The 22,122-nt window shown below is 39.8% G+C and overlaps 1 protein-coding gene across 7 annotated transcripts in view; it reads left to right on the top strand.

Annotated features, from left to right (window-relative positions):
• Positions 1–22,122, top strand: part of TRHR (thyrotropin releasing hormone receptor) — a 167,048-nt gene that overhangs the window by 103,921 nt on the left and 41,005 nt on the right. For 2 of the 7 annotated variants that reach the window (XR_016235869.1, XR_016235870.1), the window contains one exon: positions 6,062–6,196. The exons of 2 other annotated variants lie outside the window; for them this stretch is intronic. Coding sequence is in view for 1 of the 5 variants with exons in the window: in XM_017341491.4 (XP_017196980.1) it covers positions 15,710–16,498 (789 nt within the window). In the remaining 4 variants the exon portion in view is untranslated. Of the gene's footprint in view, positions 1–4,263; positions 4,858–6,061; positions 6,197–14,558; positions 15,062–15,623; positions 16,499–22,122 lie in introns of those variants that run through there. 3 more of the 7 variants (XR_016235867.1, XR_016235868.1, XM_017341491.4) reach the window with 2 other exon arrangements.

A 22,122-nucleotide genomic window follows, 5' to 3' on the forward strand; every position in this document is an offset into this window, starting at 1 on the left:
TCCCTGCTCTTCCAAGCAAGGAATCAATTGTGTTTTTTTAGAATGAGCAAGCAAACAAAACAACTCTGAATTGCTATGAATTATACTAAACTTTGGTTGCCAGAAACTAATGTTGCATGTTGAAACATGTTTCTAAAAGTCTATGTCCATGACCGGCACCACGACTCAATAGGCTAATCCTCCACCTGTGGCGCTGGCACACCAGGTTCTAGTCCCGGTGGGGCACCGGATTCTGTCCCAGTTGCCCCTCTTCCAGGCCAGCTCTCTGCTGTGGCCCAGGAGTGCAGTGGAGGATGGCCCAAGTCCTTGGGCCCTGCACCCACATGGGAGACCAGAAGAAGCACCTGGCTCCTGCCTTTGGATCAGCACCATGGGCCGGCCGCAGTGCGCTGGCCTTGGCAGCCATTGGAGGGTGAACCAAAGGCAAAAAAGGAAGACCTTTCTCTCTGTCTCTCTCTCTCTCACTATCCACTCTGCCTGTTAAAAAAAAAAAAAAAAAAAAAAAAAAAAAAAAAAAAAAAAAAAAAAGTCTATGTCTAGAAGGAGGAGAAGATCTGCTTGTTCTGCCCTGGAGAGCTGGTGAACACTTGACATAATTTAATTGATACGAGAGAGGAAGGTTTCAGGTTGCAGCCTATAGCACCTCTCTTGAAAGGCAGTAAGTCAATCAATACAAACTGCTTCAGTCTTTGAAGTATGCTAACCCCTTAGGTAAGCCAATTCAGCCAGAATTTTTTAGAAACAGGCATGATATTGTAGACATTTTCTTTTTCCAGCTGCAACACTATTCAATTACAGACACTCAATAGAGTATCCAGGAAAGCAGCTATTTTGGCAAGGTTCAGCATATCTTCAGTTATTAGAATGCTGTAGAAAAATATACAACATTTATTTCCAAAGACTCCCTTATTACTAGGAAATATGGCAGTGAGTAAGTTAGAACAAATCATACTTCAATTAATATGCTCTACCCTCTCATTCCTTTAATCTGTTGTACACATTCTTCCCTCAGCTTGAATTACCCCCTTCCTCTTTCTCCTCTCAAGATTTAGGTCAAAAATCAGTTTGTCCACGTGCTTTTTTGATCCTTCAGACCAAATTGGTGGCCACTGAACAGCTCACTGCATTTCTTCATATTTCTATCACTGAAATTATAAGGTGATATGGAAATTCATATTTTGTGTTAGCTTCCCTTTCTAATTGGACTATAAATTCATTAAAAACTAGGCATTCTTTGATTTTTTTTTTTTTTTGACAGGCAGAGTAGATAGTGAGAGAAAGAGAGAGAGACAGAGAGAAAGGTCTTCCTTTGCCGTTGGTTCACCCTCCAATGGCTGCCGCGGCTGGCGCACCGCGCTGATCCGAAGGCAGGAGCCAGGTGCTTCTCCTGGTCTCCCATGAGGGTGCAGGGCCCAAGCACTTGGGCCATCCTCCACTGCCTTCCAGGGCCACAGCAGAGAGCTGGCCTGGAAGAGGGGCAAGCGGGACAGAATCCGGCGCCCCGACCGGGATTAGAACCCAGTGTGCCGGCGCCGCTAGGGGGAGGATTAGCCTATTGAGCCACGGCGCCGGCCTGGGATTCTTTGATTTCTCTTTTCTCCCTACAAAACATAGGTGTATGGTAAATGTTTATTGTCTAAAACAATGATTTACAAATGACACTAATTGAATCTTTAAGTTCTGCATATCCCTGCCATTTTCCCTAAAAGCATGCCCTTGAAGACTGGTATTTTTTTCTTTTGCATATATTTCCCTCCTTTTTTCAGTCTTAAATTGATTAAATCATTTGGCTACAACTCAGGAGTGGTCTGAACATTGACACTGGCTTTGATTGCCAAGGTGACTGAAATTCTAACAAGAAAGTCCACTTGCCCAGGCAGCTTGAGTAGGGGCTGCTTATCTTCTCTTTATCATAGTGATTTTCAAACTCTTTCCATTCAGACCCACAGTTAGACATGATTTTACATGATAACCAAGTTCTTCATAACTTGTAGATTCAGGTTTCCAGGTTTGGATCCTAGGTCTTGAATTTTTCAAATTCAGTCCTCAGAGAAGTAATTTAATACCATGATTTCCTCATTTGCAAATTGAGTAGTAAGAAGATTTACCTGTTGGAATCATTTTGACAATTAACTGAGATTTCATATATAAAACTCTTAGAACAATATAGGGCACTATTTTCAATGTCCATAATTATATTATTACTTATATGTATAAATGAAACTAAAGGTAAGAAATAGGTGGTGGTCATTTGGCCATGTGGTTAACATGCTAGTTGGGACACCCACCTCCCAAGTTGAAAGGCCTGACTTGATTCCAGCTTTCTGCTTGTGCAGAATCTTGGATCCAGCAGCCATAAGTAGAGTGACTGAGTTCTTGTCACCCACATGGAAGACCTGGGTTGAGTTTCTAGCTCTCCATTTGGACCCCGACCCAGCCTTAGCTGTTGTGGCATTTGGAAAGTTAGCCAAAAGATGGGAGTTCTCTCTTCTCTGTCTCCCTGCTTCTCAAGTAAACTTTTTTAAATAATGAAAATAAAAGTTAAGAAACAATTCTCACTATTACATGCTATCTAAGAAAAGCATTTCTCATGAAAATTTAAATTGATTTCAGAACCCAGCATTGGCTCCAAACCACCAGTTTGAAAATGACAGTGCTTGGATGGTTGTTGGGCATAGCAGTTAAAAGGCTGTTTAGGATGTCTTCATCCCATATCAAAGTGCCTGGGTTTGAGTCCTGGGCTCTGTTTCTGATTCTGGTTTCTTGCTAATATGTACCCTGGGAGGCATCATGTGATTTCTGGAAGACTTGGATTCATTCCCCAGATCCTAGCTTCAGCCTGGCCTAATCCTGTCTGCGGCCATTTGGAGAGATGAACTAATCAATGGTAAATTTCTCTCTCTCTCTTTCTCCTTATCTATATCTCTCTCTCTCAAATAAATGTTTAACATTTATTTGATGTATTTAATATTTAATAAAAATAACTATTTTCTTTAAAAAAGAAAATGATCTTTATCAATTTCATTCTTTTTATATATTTTACTTGAGTTCGGAGAAAATCAATTGCTTTGCTTTAGGATAAGCAGGAAAAATATAAAATGTAATCATAATGACTCAGTAAATATGGGCACTCTGATTCAGTTCAAGGATTGTTAAGCAAAAGAACAAGAGCTACCTTATACATTCTCTTCATCATTAAACAGACTTAAATCTTCTCAGGAAGTTCTCTGCAACAGCAATGATCATCTAGCTTTCTGTAGATGGTCCTGCCACTTCATGATACCAGTAGAATACTACCTAGGTACAACATGAGAAGCCCAAGCATGAAGAATCAGCAGAATTAGAAATTAATCTTTTTTCTACTATAATTGCAATAAGTTTTAATTATTATACTCATGAAGGCATAATTCCAATATTTTTAATTATTTCACTTATTCTTTTGTTTAAAAAAAGTTATTTATTTGAAAGTCAGAGTTACAGAGAGATGGAGAGACAGAAAGAGAGATCTTACATTCACTCCTCAGATGGTCACAACAGCAAGCAATGGGCCAGGTCAAAGCCAGGAGCTTCACCCAGGTCTCCCATATAAGTGGCAAGGGCCCAAACATTTGGGGAATCTTCCACTGCTTTTCCCAGGCCATCAGCAGGGAGCTGCATGCAAAGTGGAGCAGCTGAGACACAAACCAGTGCCCATATGGGATGCTGATCAGCAGATTGTGGCTTTACCCACTATGCCACAATGCTAGCCCCTCATTTCATTAACTCTTAAAAAGAAAAAAAAAAAAAAAACGCAGAATCCTAGGAGACAGCTACTATTACTATCCCAACTTTGCAAATGAAGACATTGAGACACAGAAAATTTAAGTGATTTCCCAACATCACAAAGACTCTTGATTGCTTGTTTTTTCATCCTGAGCTTGAATCCTGTTGACCTTCACCATACCACTCACATGGATTTCACACTTCTAATCCTGTACACCCGTAAACCCTCAGTGGCAGCCGCTGACACACTTACATTATAATTGGCAGTTCCTGGAGGCCACCGATGCCAGGTTAGCAGTTCCTCTGTGCTTTCCATATTCACTTTTCATGATCCTATCGTCCTCAGCGTCTGGTGTAGAACCTGTCAAATAACTGTAAGTAAGCACTTAAAAAGCGTGAATGGATGAACAGATGAACTTTTACGCTAAAGGTGAGAAATCATTCTGTAATGCTGTCTCGTAATTCATTTGCCATACCTCTTCCCTACCATTCTTTTCACAGAGACTTTCCCAGAAGGCTGGAAAGTTGAAGAGGAAATAAGATATTTCCAAAGCTTTCTACTTTAGAAGAAATCAATATCATCTCATAAACTGAAACTTTGTTCCATATGAATGTTTTATTTTTTTAATCATTCCCAATGCAAAGTGACCTTTGATTCCCTAAATTACTATGCTTTTGATTCTGGGAGAGTTCGCTCATTACCTTCTTCAGAAAACCACCATTTCCTTTCAACATCCTTCCCCACAAGCCTCCACTCCACTCACCTTCTCCAAGGATTTGGGTCACCTGTGGCACCAACAGAAATCATTTATCTGGAAGTGTGGTCCCTTCTGCACATCAATGCTAGGGTGATCTCATCAGTAGCTCCAAATATCCAGCTGCTGTATACAACCTAAAAATTAAGGTACTGAATTTTATTTATAACCACTCTCTTTCTTCTCTTTTTTTTCTTTCAAAATTTGGCTTCAATAATCTGTACTGTCCTTTCTATCTTTAGATATGACCTAAGCCAACACACTGAACACAATGAAGGTGCTTTGTGACAATACTGATTTGTTGTATAAGTAAATAGATTTCTCAAATCATTGACTTAAACAATACTTCATAGAACAGCTGTGATGGGTAAACAATGTACACATATCAGGGATAAACTCTGTAAAGCTTAATGTATTTACTGTTCTATAAACATAAAGACATAGTGAAAAACGAAAACTGCTGTTATTGAACTTGCTAAAAATCATTTAGCACCATTAAAGTGATATCTAAGTTATAAGATATATCCTGTGGAGATTTTTGTGGTTTGGTTAAGACATGTCTCTATGGAGACTAATGCCACATCACCAAGGAGCTATAAAATAACAGAGCTTTGAACTACATGATTCAAAAAGTGACAGAAATGGAAAAGGAAATAGAAAATCCTCAATTTTTGTTGAATATTTATACTCCATGGCTCAGTAATTGATAGAAAAGTAAACTGAAAAATCAATGGAAATATATAATTCTTAGCACTACCAATCATCTTGAATTAATCAATTTTTATAGAACACTCTACCCAACCAAAGCAGAACACATCAAATAGTCACCAAGTTAGATAAAATGACAAACCATGAAATAAGTCACAATAATTTTTTAAGATTTATTTATTTACATGAAAGGCACAGTCACAGAGAGGCAGATACAAAAAGAGAGGTCTTCCATCTGCTTGTTCACACCCCAAATGGCCACAAAGGCTGGAGCTGGGCCTGTATGAAGCCAGGAGCTAGGAGCTTCTTGTGGGTTTCCAATGTGGGTACATGGGCCCAAGGACGTGGGCCATCTTCCACTGGCTGTAGCAGAGAGCTGGATTGGAAATAGAGCAGCCTGGACTTGAACTGGTGCCTATATGGGATGCCGGCACTGCAGGTGGCAGCTTTACCTGCTATGCCACAGTGCCAGCCCCACAATAAATTTAAAAGAATTGAAATCACATGATGTTTTCAATCCAAAGTAGAATTAAAATAATAGTAAATACCAAATATATATCTGGAAAGCCTATAAATATATAAACATTAAACAATATTTATAAAGTCTAAAAGATTATATAAAACGAAAATCAGAAAATATATTGAACTGAATGGAGATAAAAATATAGCATATGAAAATTAATGAAATTCAATTAAGACAGTGTTGACAGGGGAATTTATGATTTTAAATACTTACATTAAAAAGAAGGTTCAGTGGGAAAAATTTGTCCTAGAAGCTAGGACACTCATGTACCATATCAGCATACTTTAGTTTGATACTCAATTTCATCTTCTAGGTCCTGCTTCCTGCTGTATGAGTGCTGGGAGACAGCAGTGTTGGCTCTGTGTGGTGTGCTTGAACTGAGTTTTCAGATCCTGAATTTGTCCTGGCCCAGCCCCAGTTTTGGTGGCCATTAAGAGAGTGGCCTGTCTGTCTCTGTCTCTAACTTTTTCATTGTGCTTTCAAATAAAAAATAAATTTTTAAAGTTTTTTTAAAAAATGCAATCTTAATAAACTGTATAAATTCACTTGAAGACAAATAATTAAAAGTACTTATGAAGTAGAAGACAACAATAGCTCCATATCTGGTAAAGAAATTACATTTTAATTAAAGACCTTGTAACAAATAAACTCCATGCTCAGAAACCTAGTGAGTACTCTCAAATACTAAAAGAGGAAATACTACAAATTCAATAAAAATATTTCAAAATATAGAGAAAGTAGGAAGCCCAATAACTTATTTTATCAGGCCAGTATTGTCCATTAGAAAAACCAGACAATCATCTTACCAGAAAAGAAAACTAGATCAACACCATTGAACATCAATGTAAAAGTCCTTAACAAAATATCATAGGCAAATCAAATCTACTAATATATCTATTAACTCATTCGAAATTCAAGCAATGCAATTTAATATATTAACAGAACAAAAGAAAAAATAAGCATACCCATAGACAAAAAACATAAATTGGCAAAATTCAATATCCATTCTTAATTAAAGATACCAAACAAGAAAAGAATAGAGAACCTTCTTAGCTTAAAGAGAGTTTCTGAGTAAAACCTACACATTAACTTTCACGTTAACAGTGAAAGATTAAATTGTCATATCTACACACATATATCATCTATAGGAACGTCAAAAGCATGATGAATTTAACATAATATGTTTAAGACCTATGCACTAAAAACTGCAAAACCTTCTTTGGAGAATTTAAAGGACACCTAAATAAATAAATATATAATTGTCTTGGATCAGAAGAGTCTACACTATAAAAATGATAAAATATTTCTATAAATTCTGTGTATGTGTACCTATTAATAGAAATGCCATAGAAACAAACACTTGGAAACAATCCAAATGTCCACTAAAAGTAAATGAATAAACAAAAAATGATTTATCTACATATATTCATACAACAGAATATCCTACAGCTATAAAAGGGAGCAAGCTACTAATACATGCAACAAATAATGTATACATGTTTTTAACTATGCCAATTGAAAGAGATCAGACACATAAGAGTACATGCTGTTGAATTCCACTTACATGAAAGTCTTCAAGCATTAGTAAAATTTAAAGGTACAAAGATGAACAAGAGTTACCTGAACGCAGAAGTGGTCAAGACGTAAAGAATTGGGGCTGGCGCCATGGCTCACTTGGTTAATCCTCCACCATCAGTGCTGGCATCCCATATGGGCACTGGGTTCTAGTCCTGCTTGCTGCTCTTCTAGTCCAGCTAGAAGTCCAGCTTAGGCACCTGCACCCACGTGGGAGACCAGGAAGAAGTACCTGGCTCCTAGCTTCAGATTGGTGTAGCTCTGGCTGTAGCAGCCATTTGCGGGGTGAACCAACGGAAGGAAGACCTTTCTCTGTCTCTCTCCCTCACTGTCTAACTCTGTCAAGTAAAAAAAAGAGAGAGATAAAGAACTGACTAAGAAAGCACGCTAGGAATATTGCAGTTTAAGGATAATGGAAATTACACATATATTTGGTTATTGGCCTTTCTGTAGGGTTTTGGGAATCAGTGTTTATGTATGCAAGTGTGTGTGTGTACATGCACATATATATGACTTAATAAGAAAATAAGAACAGTAGAGCAACTGAAGATTTAAATACCATGCAGATTAATTTAATGGGCAAAAGGCATTTTATTGGTTTGACCCAACAATTCATGTAAATACATAAAATTTGGACTTCAGAGTCCCTGGCAGCCAAAATGAAGAATTAGCCATTATCACCTAAAATATAAAATGTTATGAAAACTTCAGATTAGTTATTTTTAAGAATTTATAAAACTTTGGAAATAAGTTTTTACAGTGTTCCATAAAATGTGCAATAAATTATAGTAGATATGAACACAGTTGTTAGACATTTTGATTAAAGTTCTATTCTTCAGTGGGCTGACGCCGTGGCTCACTTGGTTAATCCTCCACCTGCAGCGCCAGCATCCCATATGGGCTCTGGGTTCTAGTCCCAGTTGCTCCCCTTCCAGTCCAGCTCTCTACTGTGGCCCAGGAGGGCAGTGGAGGATGGCCCAAGTGCTTGGGGCTCTACACCCACATGAGAGACCAGGAGGAAGCACCTGGCTCCTGGCTTCAGATCGGTGTAGCTCTGGCCGTAGTGGCCATTTGGGGAGTGAACCAATGGAAGGAAGACCTTTCTCTCTGCCTCTCACTGTCTGTTAACTCTGTCAAATAAATAAATAAAAAGTTTTATTCTTTAATATTTTTTGTAGGTTTCCCCAAGGTACACTTTGGGGAAATGTAAAAACAATGTTAACCCTTCCTGAAAATACTGTTCACCTGTCCACATCATGAATGTGCACACCATGAAGGGAAAGGAGCTATATAGACTCGTTTGTACTTCTTCATTTCCAAACATTCTTAGGTCAAGTTCCACTGTACTTTGTTTTAAAATGAAGATCCTATTTTCTCCCCAAACATTGACACTATGAACTATGAAAGTATATACGGAAAAGACATAGAAAGGGAAGGCAGATTGTGCTCAAAATACACATTATTACCATACAGCCTTTCAGAGTCGGCAAGACTTCATGCCTTTTCCAATAATCCAAAATCCAACTTTATAATCCCATTACATATTTTCATTTGTTGATCTAAAGCCAACATATTCTCTGGCTAATATTTAAATTTCAGCCAAAATTGACTTGGACATTTTTTTCTATAGTTTGCCAAAGCTTTCTTCTATGCAAGGGCCTATGATGAAGCCCACACCTGAACAAAGGAAATATAAGGACATTTCATTTAGTATCTAAGCGACTTAGCATCACAACCTGTGTTGACTTTCTTTTCTACCTCCAGGGCCCAGAAAGCCCATACCAATTCCAGTGACCAACTCCTCATACTGTCAGTGTCTGAATTTTAAGATTGCTTCACATGCAGTATTTTTAATTTTTTTTCTTATTTGTTTTAGAGGCAGAGAAACAGAAAGAAATTGAGACAAAGAGACAGATATTCCATCCCCAAGTATGTGCAACAGACAGGGTTTGGGCTAGGCTTCAAAGCCAGGAGTCAGGATCTTAATCTAGGTCTCCCATATGGGTGGCAGAAACCAAAGTCCTTGAGCCCATCACCTGCTGCCTCCCAAGGTGTACATTATCAGGAAGATGAAATCAGAACCAGAGTCAGCAGTTGAATCCAAGCTCTCAAAATGGGATGGGGGCATCCCAAGTGACATCTTAACCACTGGGCTGAGTGCCCACTCTTCAGCATTTCTAACACTGAGAAGCCTTACAGATTATACTATTTCTTTCAAGAACCAGTATTGTGTGCCAGTGTTCTCTGCTATCTCAGCTTTCTGATGCTGTCATTTTTCCTAACATTTGTAGGTTACTTGGACCTAGTTTATTTTACCTCCCTGGCCCTCCTGAAGACTGGGCTGCCATGTACCACCAAACTCTCACCTCCTCAGACCAAATTCTGTTGGCATAGCTCAATGGTTCTCAACCATCATTGAACATACCAAAGTTTGACCTTCATTTTCTGATTAATTAAATATGAATATATGAGAGAGGTACCTAGGAATCTATAATTTTACCAACTTTCAATTTGAAATTCAGCCAGAGATGAGAAGACTGAAAACAGGTAAATAATGACATAAAACTTAATGGGGTCCAAATAGACACATTAATAAAGATGATATTTGAATGCAATATTTTCTGAACTCAATGCTAAGCAATCCATTATAAACAAAATATCAAAATTTTAATAAAGGATCAGTCCTTGGTGCCTATGGAAAAAGACAAAAATCATTATACTGATCCTATCTTTTCTTAAAATTTTGGCATTTTATACATTATAGATGCTTACACATTAATTTTTATTTATTTTAAAATATATCACATTAAAACTTATATGATTGCTTAGGTTTTTGGTTTTTTTTTGTTTGTTTGTTTGTTTGTTTTTACAGGCAGAGTGGACAGTGAGAGAGAGAGAGACAGAGAGAAAGGTCTTCCTTTGCCGTTGGTTCACCCTCCAGTGGCCGCCGCGGCCGGCTCGCTGCGGCCGGCGCACCGCGTTGATCTGAAGCCAGGAGCCAGGTGCTTCTCCTGGTCTCCCATGGGGTGCAGGGCCCAAGCACTTGGGCCATCCTCCACTGCACTCCCAGACCACAGCAGAGAGCTGGCCTGGAAGAGGGGCAACCGGGACAGAATCTGGCACCCCGACCAGGACTAGAACCAGGTGTGCCGGTGCCGCTAGGTGGAGGATTAGCCTATTGAGCCATGGCGCTGGCCTAATTGCTTAGGTTTTTAGCATCCATTTAAATTTTACCTTCTTCTTACCTGGATCTAATCATACAAATCATTGATTTAGCTGGATCTTTATACCATCAGCAACTTTCTGTGGACCTGGTGTCACTTGACTACAGCAAGCACAGATAGTCTCTTTTGTGACAATCCCCCATCAACCAAGCTAAGCTCCCACTAAGAAAGTACAAGAAAAGAACACAGGCTAGGACAAGAAGATCACGTTGCTTGCTTCTGTCCAATGTCCTCATCTCTCTCTTAGATTCTACAGTGATCCTAGGAAGCACACTTATGCCCCAAAACATGTAAGAGGATTAGACTAGATACATACATGTTAAAACCCTGTCTAAATGACTCTTATTCATCATTTCTCTCCATTACAACCATTGAGTGGAGCAGGTGTTTAGTACAGCAGTTGGGATGCCTGTAACCCATATTGAAGTGCCTGAGTTCGAGTCCTAGCTCTGCTTCTTATTTCAACCTGCTAATGTGCACCCTGGGAGGCTGCTGGGATGATTCAAGTAGTTGAGTCCCTGCCACACATATGGGTGACCTGGATTGAGTTCTGCCCAGACCTAGTTTTTGCAGGTATTTGGGGAGTGACTAGCATATGAGAGATCCCCTACCCCAGCCTTTCATATAAATAAAAACGTTTTTCAAAAAATCATTGAAGTAGATCATATAGTACAATATTACTCAAAGTATAAATCAGCAGCATCGGTATCACCTGGAAGTTATAAGAAACCCATACACTTAGTCTCCATCCTACATATACAGAAATAATAACTGAGGAGCAGAGGCAGCAATTTGGGTCTTACTAAGTTCTGTAGGTGATTTGGATAGATGCATGCTAAAGTTTAAGAAGGGTGATACCATAAATAATCATCTAATGGATTTGTGATGATCAGCAGAAAGCTAGCCCCTCCCTAGATATCTAAGACCATCTCCAGAGATAAGTGTAGGGATTGTCTGAATTCTTCCTGTGTGGAAACAGGATGACCCCGCAGGTATGATATCATGTCCCATGGACAGAGATTTGGGCAAACTGCATCCCATGGACAGAAGTTTGGCCAAACATACAGTTCCCTGGAGTAACTAAGAAAAGACTTGCCAAGAGCAAGTCCTATCATTGGGAACTCCAAGGGGGCAAAGCAGAAGTGCTGTCTGCCCTTGCTCAGGAGGCAAGTCAAAGCCAAACAAGGAAATGAAACTCCTAGCGAGAAAGCCAAGGGCATTCATAGAAGGGAGCTTGTGAAGCCTGATGCTCATTTATCTTGATGGTAAGCCAAGCAGACACAAATGAGAAAGCCTGGCTAAAGGTGTATGGTCAGAGAAAATAGGACTGAGAAGTGGACACAGGAAAAAGTGTGTGCAGTGTTTGGGGTTTGCCACCTATACTTTTGCAGCTTTGACTTGTCCTTTTCGTTTAACACGGATGCCCTAGGACTGTTTTTAAAGTAAACAACTCTCTCCAGTCAGAAGTACTCATAAAGACCACACTTTGTTAGAATTTAAGATAAAGTTGCCAGAAGAAAAAAAAAGATCTTAACCCAAATGTCCATTTTATTCTAATTTTACTCTATCTTAGAGCAGTTCTTTGTACAAAGTGAACATGTATTAGATTTATCTAATTGAAGTAAACAAGTGAAAAACTCACATTATGAGACCACAGTTGTTTTGAAAACACAGTCTTGTAAAGAACATGAAGTAAATTGAAAGCACACAGAGCCATAAAGAGCAGGCAGGTCTGGGATGAGGAAGTCAGAGTGTGGCCTCCATGGAGTTGAAAGAACAACCAGTGAAGGTGGAGAGTGGAGGATGGGTGAGTCAGAGCCCACGGGAGAGCTCCTTATCAGAAAACCGCCTGGCAGTCATCATCACCAGCTCAAACTCCCCATGGCCAAGGCAGACTCATCAAATCCTTCCCCAGCCACCAAAACCTTTGCAGTTTTACACAGCTGAGTCCTGACTCCCTTATCCTCACTGGTTAGAATTTCTTCATGCTTCCTATCAAAAGAAAGCTCTAGTTTTCTTCCAGACTCTTCTCAAATGTTTCCTCCCTTTGAAAATCTTTCCTGGTCCTTCAGTTCACTGTCCCCACCACCCACAAATGTTGTCCGTTCGGAACCCAATCCCACTGAATGTATGCTTTTAGTGTACATCTCATAGTAACTCTCCTCTCTCAACAGACCTACTTGAAGGTAAACTCCAACTTTTATGTATTAGCTATAGATGGTTTAGACTAGGGGCTTAGCAATGGGAGAGTGAAAAGAAATTCAGAACAGTAACCTTGCCTAGAAATACTGGAGACTGTCAATGGGAAGATTTAAAGCAGAGGGCAAGTGGAGAGCAAATAGCATTGCAGAAGGCTGCTCCCTTGTCTTGAACACCCAACTCTAAGATTTGAAGGAAGCTTTTTTTCAGGGAGCCTAAAGCCTGACTAAAATCCTTGGGAGAGCGAGAGGGGAAGGTGTGCTCAGGTTGGAGGTGGTAGGGTTGGGATGGAGTAAGAAGATGAACCCTTCACCTTAGAAAGCATTTTTCATTCCGAAATGCAGAAAGCTAGGCAAGACATAAGCTACTGGGGGTAATCTCTGTCTTCTAGATCAGGCGTAGAGGTGAAGGAGACATCTGTTGTCCTGTATGCTAAATCGACTACAGGAGACAACCTCAATTCAGGCAAAATTCCTGCTCAAGGAAAACGAATTGACATTTGTGTGATTCTCCTGTACTATCTTCCTCGGGAACGTCAAGGTGATGCAGGGATCAAAGCTGATGGCAGCGGGAGTCCGGCTTGCATGCTTACTGAGTGCAGCTGTGTGTGATGCCAAGCAGGGAGTGTGGAGTGAGGAAAACAGAAAAGGGCCGAACTGCCCCAAACTTCTCCCCACCACCACTTCTGAGCCTTGGAGGGTGATTTCTATGTGGAAATCTGAGTCTGCGGTTGCCAGAGCTTTTGGATTTCAGTGAGATAAATCTGATTTAAAATTTTATTTCTCAATTTTGAAGGGTAAAAGGTAATCAAATTAGTTTAGAGCACTCTTGAGTCTACCTTGTGCAAACCAAACAATGTGGGCAGAAGGCTGAGTCGGGTCCCTGGGTTGCTAATTTGCAGCCATGGGGGATTTGGAAGGAGAAATGTGCATCCAAGGTTCACTCTGACCCCAACCTCCACCCTTATCTCATCATTACCTAGCCTTAGACACGTTTTTGATACCCCAATGATCCTATCTACCCAAAACCAGTTTCTTCCGTCAACATCTTCCAGAAAGAAGAGCCTCTAAAACTCTCAAGCTAGTCAGCCAGTTCACCATGTTGGAAATTAACCTAAAGCTCTTTCTTGTTGTCGCTTAAGAAGATAAAAGCAGACAAACAATAGCATTTCCTGTGTTCACTTAGTGTCTGGAAAAGACAGACATATTTTCTGTGTCTTCATAAAAAGTATAGATTTGCTTATGGGCTACTGTAGAGAAATAAAAAATCAAGCTGAAGTGTACTTCTCTAAAAAAGATGGGTTTATGAAATTTCATTTCACAATTGTGGTACCAGAGCAGCACTGGGCTAAAATTCCACTAGATGATCCTTCCACCTAGAAATAAACAGAGACAAAACATTGCTTGGTGATAAATGCAATTGGCAGTGCAGAAGATAAGTGACAGGGCAGGCACCTAGATTGGTTAGAGAGACTCTGGTACAAGGGGCAGAGGCAGAGTGCAAAACCACTTACCAGGTCATATGCAGGTTTAAATAGACACTCTTGAATCAGTTTTTTAAATAATAATTTTATAAGCCTCAGAAGATTACAGTTCCAATGATTTAAAATCAATTTTAACATATTTTCCTTTCATATACCATGAGAGGAGGGAGCCAGTTTTACTGGTTCATTGGCTAAAGAGGCTAATAGTTTCCACAGTAGGGGAGGAAGTAGACTTCAGCTCAGATGGATTATTTCAAGCTTCAAGGGCCTTGTCTAGACTGAGAGGGCTTTGCTACCCCCGTAGCCTTGTCAAGCAAAACGGGTAGAGGTATTTCAGGGCAGCTCAGGTAGTTCCTGCAGAACTTAAAGTCTCAGCAACCGCAAAACAGCTGCCTCTGGCTCCCTGGCTTGTGACTCCTGCTTTCCAGGCAGAGGGCTGTATCCTGAGCACATATAAAAGTGAATTCTTCAAGGAAGGGCAGATGATTCTGCATCAGCGAGGCCTGACTGGCATGTGTGAGTGTGAGCATGTGTGGATGTGTGTGAGTCTGTGCGTGTGTGAGAGAGCGAGCTGGGGTGTTCTCATTAGGGAACGATCTATGATTTGACAGCCTCGCGCAGCTCCTGCTGCTGCTCAAGCCGCTGCGGCGGCTGACTGTTCTGTCATGAGTTGAAAAGGGCTGCGAGTGCTTAGGGGAACAGCAGTTCTGGAGACTGAGCCCTGCTAAGTGGTCTCTCTGTCAGAGGGGACAGAATTTTCTGCAGGATTGCAAACTTGGACCTATTACCACTTCATCTACCCAGAAAAAGAGGCAGTGCTACAGAGGATACGGTAGGAGAGAAAATTGTTCTCTTTGGGGTTGTGGGGCAGGGGGCAAGGGGAAATGCTTGCTGTTTTATGTCACAGAGCTCTCATCCTCACCCTCAGAGCAAGTGGCACCAGCTGAATTCTTACAGAGCCTGACCATTGAGTCTCTTGGCTTCCCCGACCCCGTTCCCTTTTTCCTTTTTATTATACTTTCCCCCAAGCATCTGAAAGGTTTCTTTGTGTTTATTTTTCAGTTTTCAGCTATTGTTTAGTTTTCTTCCGTTGAGCAGGCTTTCAAAACAAATGACTTTTTCTTTCTTTAGTATTTTACTCCGTGAAAAGGGAATGAGTTCCTTTTCAAGTGAGCTGATCAAAAGAGTTACTCCATCCGACACTAGAGTTGCAATAAAAGAAGTTTTCTAAGCACCTCTGAGCTCTGTTATCGTAGACAAATGAGGGTGAAAGGAGAGGAAGTGAGAGTTGTAGACAAACGAGGGTGAAAGGAGAAGAAGTGAGAGTTGTCTGTGACTGTGAGTTGATCAGAAATGGTGACATTGTGAATCAATGTGTACTGTGACCCTTACAGGGGGATAGAACCGCTGCAATTAAGGTGGGCACTGGAAAGAAGATGTTTTGAGGAGTCAGTGTTTCAGAGACTGGAAGCCACTAACGATGGAAAACGAGACAGTCAGTGAACTGAACCAAACACAGCTTCAGCCACGAGCAATGGTGACCCTAGAATACCAGGTGGTCACCATCTTACTTGTGCTCATTATTTGTGGTCTGGGCATCGTGGGCAACATCATGGTAGTCCTGGTGGTCATGAGAACCAAGCATATGAGGACCCCCACAAACTGCTACCTGGTGAGTCTGGCAGTTGCTGATCTCATGGTCCTGGTGGCTGCGGGCCTCCCCAACATCACAGACAGTATCTATGGCTCCTGGGTCTATGGCTATGTCGGATGCCTCTGTATTACTTACCTCCAGTATTTGGGAATTAATGCATCCTCTTGTTCAATAACAGCCTTTACCATTGAGAGATACATAGCAATCTGTCACCCGATCAAAGCCCAGTTTCTCTGCACATTTTCCAGAGCCAAAAAGATCATCATCTTCGTCTGGGCTTTCACATCCCTTTACTGTATGCTGTGGTTCTTCTTGCTGGATCTCAATATTAGCACCTACAAAGATGCTACTGTGGTATCCTGTGGCTACAAGATCTCCAGGAATTACTACTCCCCTATTTATCTGATGGACTTTGGTGTCTTTTACGTTGTGCCAATGATCCTGGCCACCGTTCTCTATGGATTCATAGCTAGAATCCTCTTCTTAAATCCCATTCCTTCAGATCCTAAAGAAAACTCTAAGGCATGGAAAAATGACTCAACCCATCAGAACAAGAATTTGAACTTAAATACCTCTAACAGATGTTTCAACAGCACAGTATCCTCAAGAAAGCAGGTAAGCAAAACTGAACCTCCAAGTCAATAGAGGAAATGTGAGGTAGAGTTCCTGGCAACATGAGTTTCACGTGACCCTACCTAGCTGATGGTGAAATCAAAATACAATCATGAAAATGTTTCTCAGGGCAAGCTTCTGCTTTACATATTAAACCCATCTCTAAAGCAACTGAAGATCTAAAAATAGGTGAGAAAGTTGTGTTAGCATATCAGCAGGTATCAACTCAAGTGCTAGAAAATATAAGGAAAACATGTAGACACTCTAGAAATCTACCTTCAAAATGTGCCTCTCTAGAAATGCTATTAGAGTACTTATATCATTTCTGGCTTCCATAGGGAATTTGGTTGTACAATAAAGGTTTGAAGAGATAGTTCAAGAATAAGTGAGACAAAATAGTGAAATTTTCCTTGCCATTTTACAGTTAGACACATAATTGAGAGAGGTTCTGGGACTTATTTTTGTTGGTCTTAGTTGGAGAAGATTCTATCATCTTTTTCTTCAGCTCCACATAAGGGTTCTGGGATACAGAAGCTGAAAGTGCACTTTGCTCGGGAAATGTCCCAACACAGGGAAAATATCAACTTCAGTTTATTACAAGAAACCTGTCAATGTCTTTTGTTTCTTGATAAACAAAACTAAAAATTCCTTACACTTTCAGATAACTAGAATGTCCATGTATTTACAGTTGAATAGTGGTTTAACCAGTGAATAAAATGCAACCGTATTATAATAGACATAATTTATCTCATAATATAAGAATAAAGTGTTTTACATCATATAAACATTCATCTGTATTTACATAATTGTTCTAAGCTATTCACAGATTTAGCTTTGTTACTTTTCCTCCTTTGTCAAACATAATCAGCAAATGATAAATATTATTCTCCAAGCTGAAATTATTCTCCAAGCTGAAAAAGAAAACTTGAAATCAATAATACTGTTTCTTTCAGTTGGGTTGAATTTACTCATTTTTTCCCAAGGGGGATAACAATTCTTTGTATGTACATATATAGAAACTGAATATACTTTTCAAAGTATGCATTTAGAGCATCCCTGCTATTACTTCCTGAACTAAGTTAGCTGAGTGCATGAATAATTGTCATTCAATATATGATCACATGGTGAAATAAACAAAAATCTTTAGGCAGTTTAGATATGCATGAAATGAATAGTGAACTGTGAACTTAATGGAAATATATACAGCATTTGAAATGATACTGTAATTCTTGATTTATATAAAATTTATTATTAAAGATACTTAGATAAATGATAGAAGGGAAGATCTGATCAACTATTGCCAGCTCTTAGATTTCTATTGCTTTGAACCCAGCAGTGCTGCCTCATACAATGCATATTTAGCCATCTATTATCCAAAACTTGATTGATGGAAATTTGGAGAGATCTGTTGACCATCTGCCAAGACAAACATTAACAAATAAAATAAGGGAGTAAAGAATATGTACATCTCAATTACAGACTAAACATAGGTAAATGTCTATGGCAAGGAAGTTCAGCAAATAAATTCATTCATTAGATTCCAATTTATATTCTTGTTTTAACTTCTAAAAAATTGTTTGCCTGGTCTAATGTCCTTTCTTTCAATTATAGTCATTAGTACCTATCAACATTAATAATGGACTTGAAATTGGTAATTAAGTTACATGTTCACACTCTTATTGCAAAGCTGTTATAGATAAGTTGTATTTATAGAGGCTGTGTGAAAGAAGAAAAAGGCAAAGATTTGGTTCTAAATGCCCTGGGCTTAATTGTCAGGGCTACAATCAAACTATGTGACCGTGGATAAGCAGAACTCTGAGAGCCTTGGTTTCCTAATCCATAAATTGATACAGCATCCCCAGGATCAGGGTGTGTGTCCAATGAGATAACTTATAAACGACTTCTGAAGTGGATTGGCGATTATTGCCTGTTAGGCACCTTCCTAGTGTTTTAATGTTACACCTCTAAGATTTTGTTCTTAAAAATACACATTTACCATTTGGAGATGTATTCAGAGTATTTGGGGTCATCACATTAACATCCAGGAGTGAGGGGTGTCGAACGTCCTGCAAGATATAAGACGGTCCTGCCCAAAAAGGTGTCCTCTTACAAATATCAGCAAGACCCTCACTGATAATCATGAAATGGCATCTTTCAACAGGAATTTATTTAAGTACTGAGTCATGTAATTCAGCCCTGATTATAGATAGCAGAGGAGTTTGGTGAAAAGATGGAGAGTGTATGAGGCTGATGCAATCAGAGAAGTCATCATAGAAGAGGTAACATTTGAAAAGGCTCTGGAAGAATAAGTATAATTCAAAAAATTAAAGTCAATAGGAACAACATACCATGCTACCATGCATAAAAGATGAAAGGTTATGGCTGGGGTAAGAGTGTATGGGCTTGCAGAGGGACAAGGAGGGTTTCATAGCATGGGGCTTTTATGAATGGAAAAACTTCATTAAGTAAAATGAATGAAGCATTTGGGAGAGTGGGAAAAACTAATTTTTAATCAATAGAAGTGTGTGAGAGAGGGAGAGCTGGGAATGGGGGGGGGGCAGAGAGAGAGAGAGGGAGAGGTGAGAACCAGCAAGCCTGAGACTGTGGAAGTTCCCAATTATCAGCCAGAGAAAGGAGTTTAAACTTAATGAAGAGACAACAAAGAATTTGGGTGGTGAGCAGGGTGCAGTAATGATGACTGGTATTTGGGAATGAGAAATCTGACAGCTGTGGGTGAGGCAGATTTGACGAGGGAAAGACTGATGCCAGAAAGGCCACTTTGAAAGTTGTTGGTAGAGATACAAACATAAGGTAGTAAGCTTCTCCAACAGGAAAACTTAAAAGTAAGGTATAAACAAGAGATCCTTCAAAGAAAGGCTGAAGTGTGAACATGTCAGTCACAAAAGATGAAGAGAGGGCAATTCACTCTGGGGCAAGGCTCCTGAGCCTAGTGGAACCACAGAGGCCCTGATGAGTGGGACTGAGAGCTATGCAGTCTGTTCTCTCCAAAGTTAGTGCTCCTTGATCTGGACTTTTCCTTTTTGGAAATGGCTCTTGCCTTAAATGTTACAAAAGTTCAAACCGTCACCTTCTATAACATAAATACTTTTATTTTAATATTTCTCTGCATTTTTTCTTTTAGCAAGTTTAATTTACATTCTAATAAATACCAGTCTAGGTCAGGTCTTTCTCACCAAGTTTTTAAAGTCAAATGTGCATCGCCTAAAGGAACCACATTTACAAAAGAATTAAAAGAGCATTTACATGTAAGGGGCAGATGTGAATTTTTTTTGTTTGCAGAAAATCCAGGCCAGAATCCTCTACTCCTATTATTCACAGTCTCAATTATCTTTAGGAAACCACTTGAATATTGGATAAATTCAATGAAATAAGTTACTCAAACTTACAGCTTGGACAAAAAATTATCTAATAGACTAAATATTTTGCTTTGGAGCTGTTTGTTTTGATTTTGAGGAGAAATTGTTTAAATGATCGGATTTGTTGCACTGCAGTTCTATCCCCACAATGCCAAAAGATTCTCCAGTTCAGACAGTTGAGGTGTTCAGCATTATGGAGACACAATTTCTCGAATAAGATATTTTGTTATTTTGGAAGCATGGAAGCACCTATACATCTTGGTATACATTAAATGTACTCATCCTAAATACTGATTTACAAAAGGTGCAGTGATATGCAGAATACTTTATAGATCAGACTTTGTTTCATTTTTAGTGGAGTCACTCTAACTTTTTTTTTTCTTGCAACAAAACTGGTAGGGGAAACTGTGTTACACAGCCTTAATAGAATCCCCAGGAATTTATGGGAAAATTTTTGTTCTGAGTTTTATTTGACAAATCAAATCTGGAAAGTATCGATCTTTGTTTCCAAAAAAAAAAAAAAAAGTCCTTGTTTTTTAAAGATTCATTTATTTATTTGAAAATTGGAGTAATACAGAGAGAGAGAATCTTCTACCCTCTGGTTCACTCCCCAAGTGGCCACAACCGCCAGGGCTAAGCCAGGATGAAACCAGGAGACAGGAGTTTCATCTGGGTCCCCTGTGTGAGTGGCAGGGGCCCAAGCACTTGCTATTCCTAGGCCATTAGCAGAGAGCTGAATTGGAAGTGGGGCAGCCAGGACATTAACTAGCACCCATATGGAATGCTGGCATCACAAGAGGCAGCTTTACCAGCTACACCACAATGTTGACTCCTTCCAAAAATTTCTTAAAAGCCTTCCACCTTACTAGAAAGGTGTCGGCAGCTCAATAAACAAAAGTGACTTTCTTTTTAAAAGCAATACAATCCTGGCTGGTGCCGCGGCTCACTTGGCTAATCCTCCACCAGCGGCACCGGCACCCCGGGTTCTAGTCCCACCCGGTTGGGGCTCTGGATTCTGTCCCAGTTGCTTCTCTTCCAGTCCAGCTCTCTGCTGTGGCCTGGGAGTGCAGTGGAGGATGGCCCAGGTCCTTGGGCCCTGCACCTGCATGGGAGACCAGAAGGAAGCACCCGGCTCCTGGCTTTGGATCGGTGCAGCACGCTGGCCGCAACGCGCCAGCCATAGTGGCCACTTGGGGGGTGAACCAATGGAGAAGGAAGACCTCTCTCTCTCTCTCTCTCTCTAACTCTGCCTGTCAAAAAAATAAAAAAATAAATAAAAGCAATACCATCCTTTTGTTGTTAGTGACAATGATGGTTATCACAGTGATATAAGAGCAATCATGCATATTATAGGTTATACAGAAAACTAGAAATAACACTTTACCACACTCCACTAAACCAGTATCATTATAATTTGGTTATATTTTTTCTTATGCTTTCACTGGATCTTTTTTACATCGATAGTCAAAATGTAGACATAATTTTATATCACACAAAATGCTGAAATTAATATTCTCAAAATGAAAAAAAGCAGAGTAAAAGAAAGTGATTCGGACTGGGTTGCTTTGCAGCCTCAGTTATCTCATGACTGAAATGGGGAGAACAATTACCTCACAGCTTTGTTGCTGACATCAAGTGGCATCAGACTAAGTCTATTTTTGTTCTCCCACATGTCCAGCCACTTCTTAGGGACCTACATCTCCCTGGGTACCCTCCTGACTCACTCTTCAGGAATCTGCAGTCATACAATGTGCGCATGGACAATTAAGACAGAGAAACGGTCTCCATGTGTCTTCTGTATGCTCCTCCTTCTTCCCTCCAATGCTATTGACTTTTTAAACAAGACATCTGAAAGAAGAATATGTCTTTTAAGACACAAAGGGAAGGAAGCATTGTTGCAGACAGTCAGACAGGAGGACTGGCACTCAGAAACTTAGAGCCCTTTGGGTTTTCTGACTTAAGTAACGGATAATTGCACCACCTCTAATAGAACCCTTGCTCAATTCAGTCCCCACCTTCCCAGTTAGCTTAATCAATGATTAACCTTACAAGGCAAATTAATGACACTAAACTCAGCAGCATTAAAACTAAATTAGAAATTTCCCAAGTTTACTGGGGCTATTTTACAGCTTTATTTTAATTTTTAATTGTTTTATTTATTCCAGTTGACTGGGTTCAACTAACTATATGCAAAGGTCCCTAAATTGGAAATAAAAAAGTGCAATTTTTGTCACTTAGCACCCAGGTAGC

The sequence above is a fragment of the Oryctolagus cuniculus genome, chromosome 6 (assembly GCF_051225735.1).
Source record: "Oryctolagus cuniculus isolate XC-2025 breed Fujian yellow rabbit chromosome 6, ASM5122573v1, whole genome shotgun sequence".
Taxonomy (NCBI): domain Eukaryota; kingdom Metazoa; phylum Chordata; class Mammalia; order Lagomorpha; family Leporidae; genus Oryctolagus; species Oryctolagus cuniculus.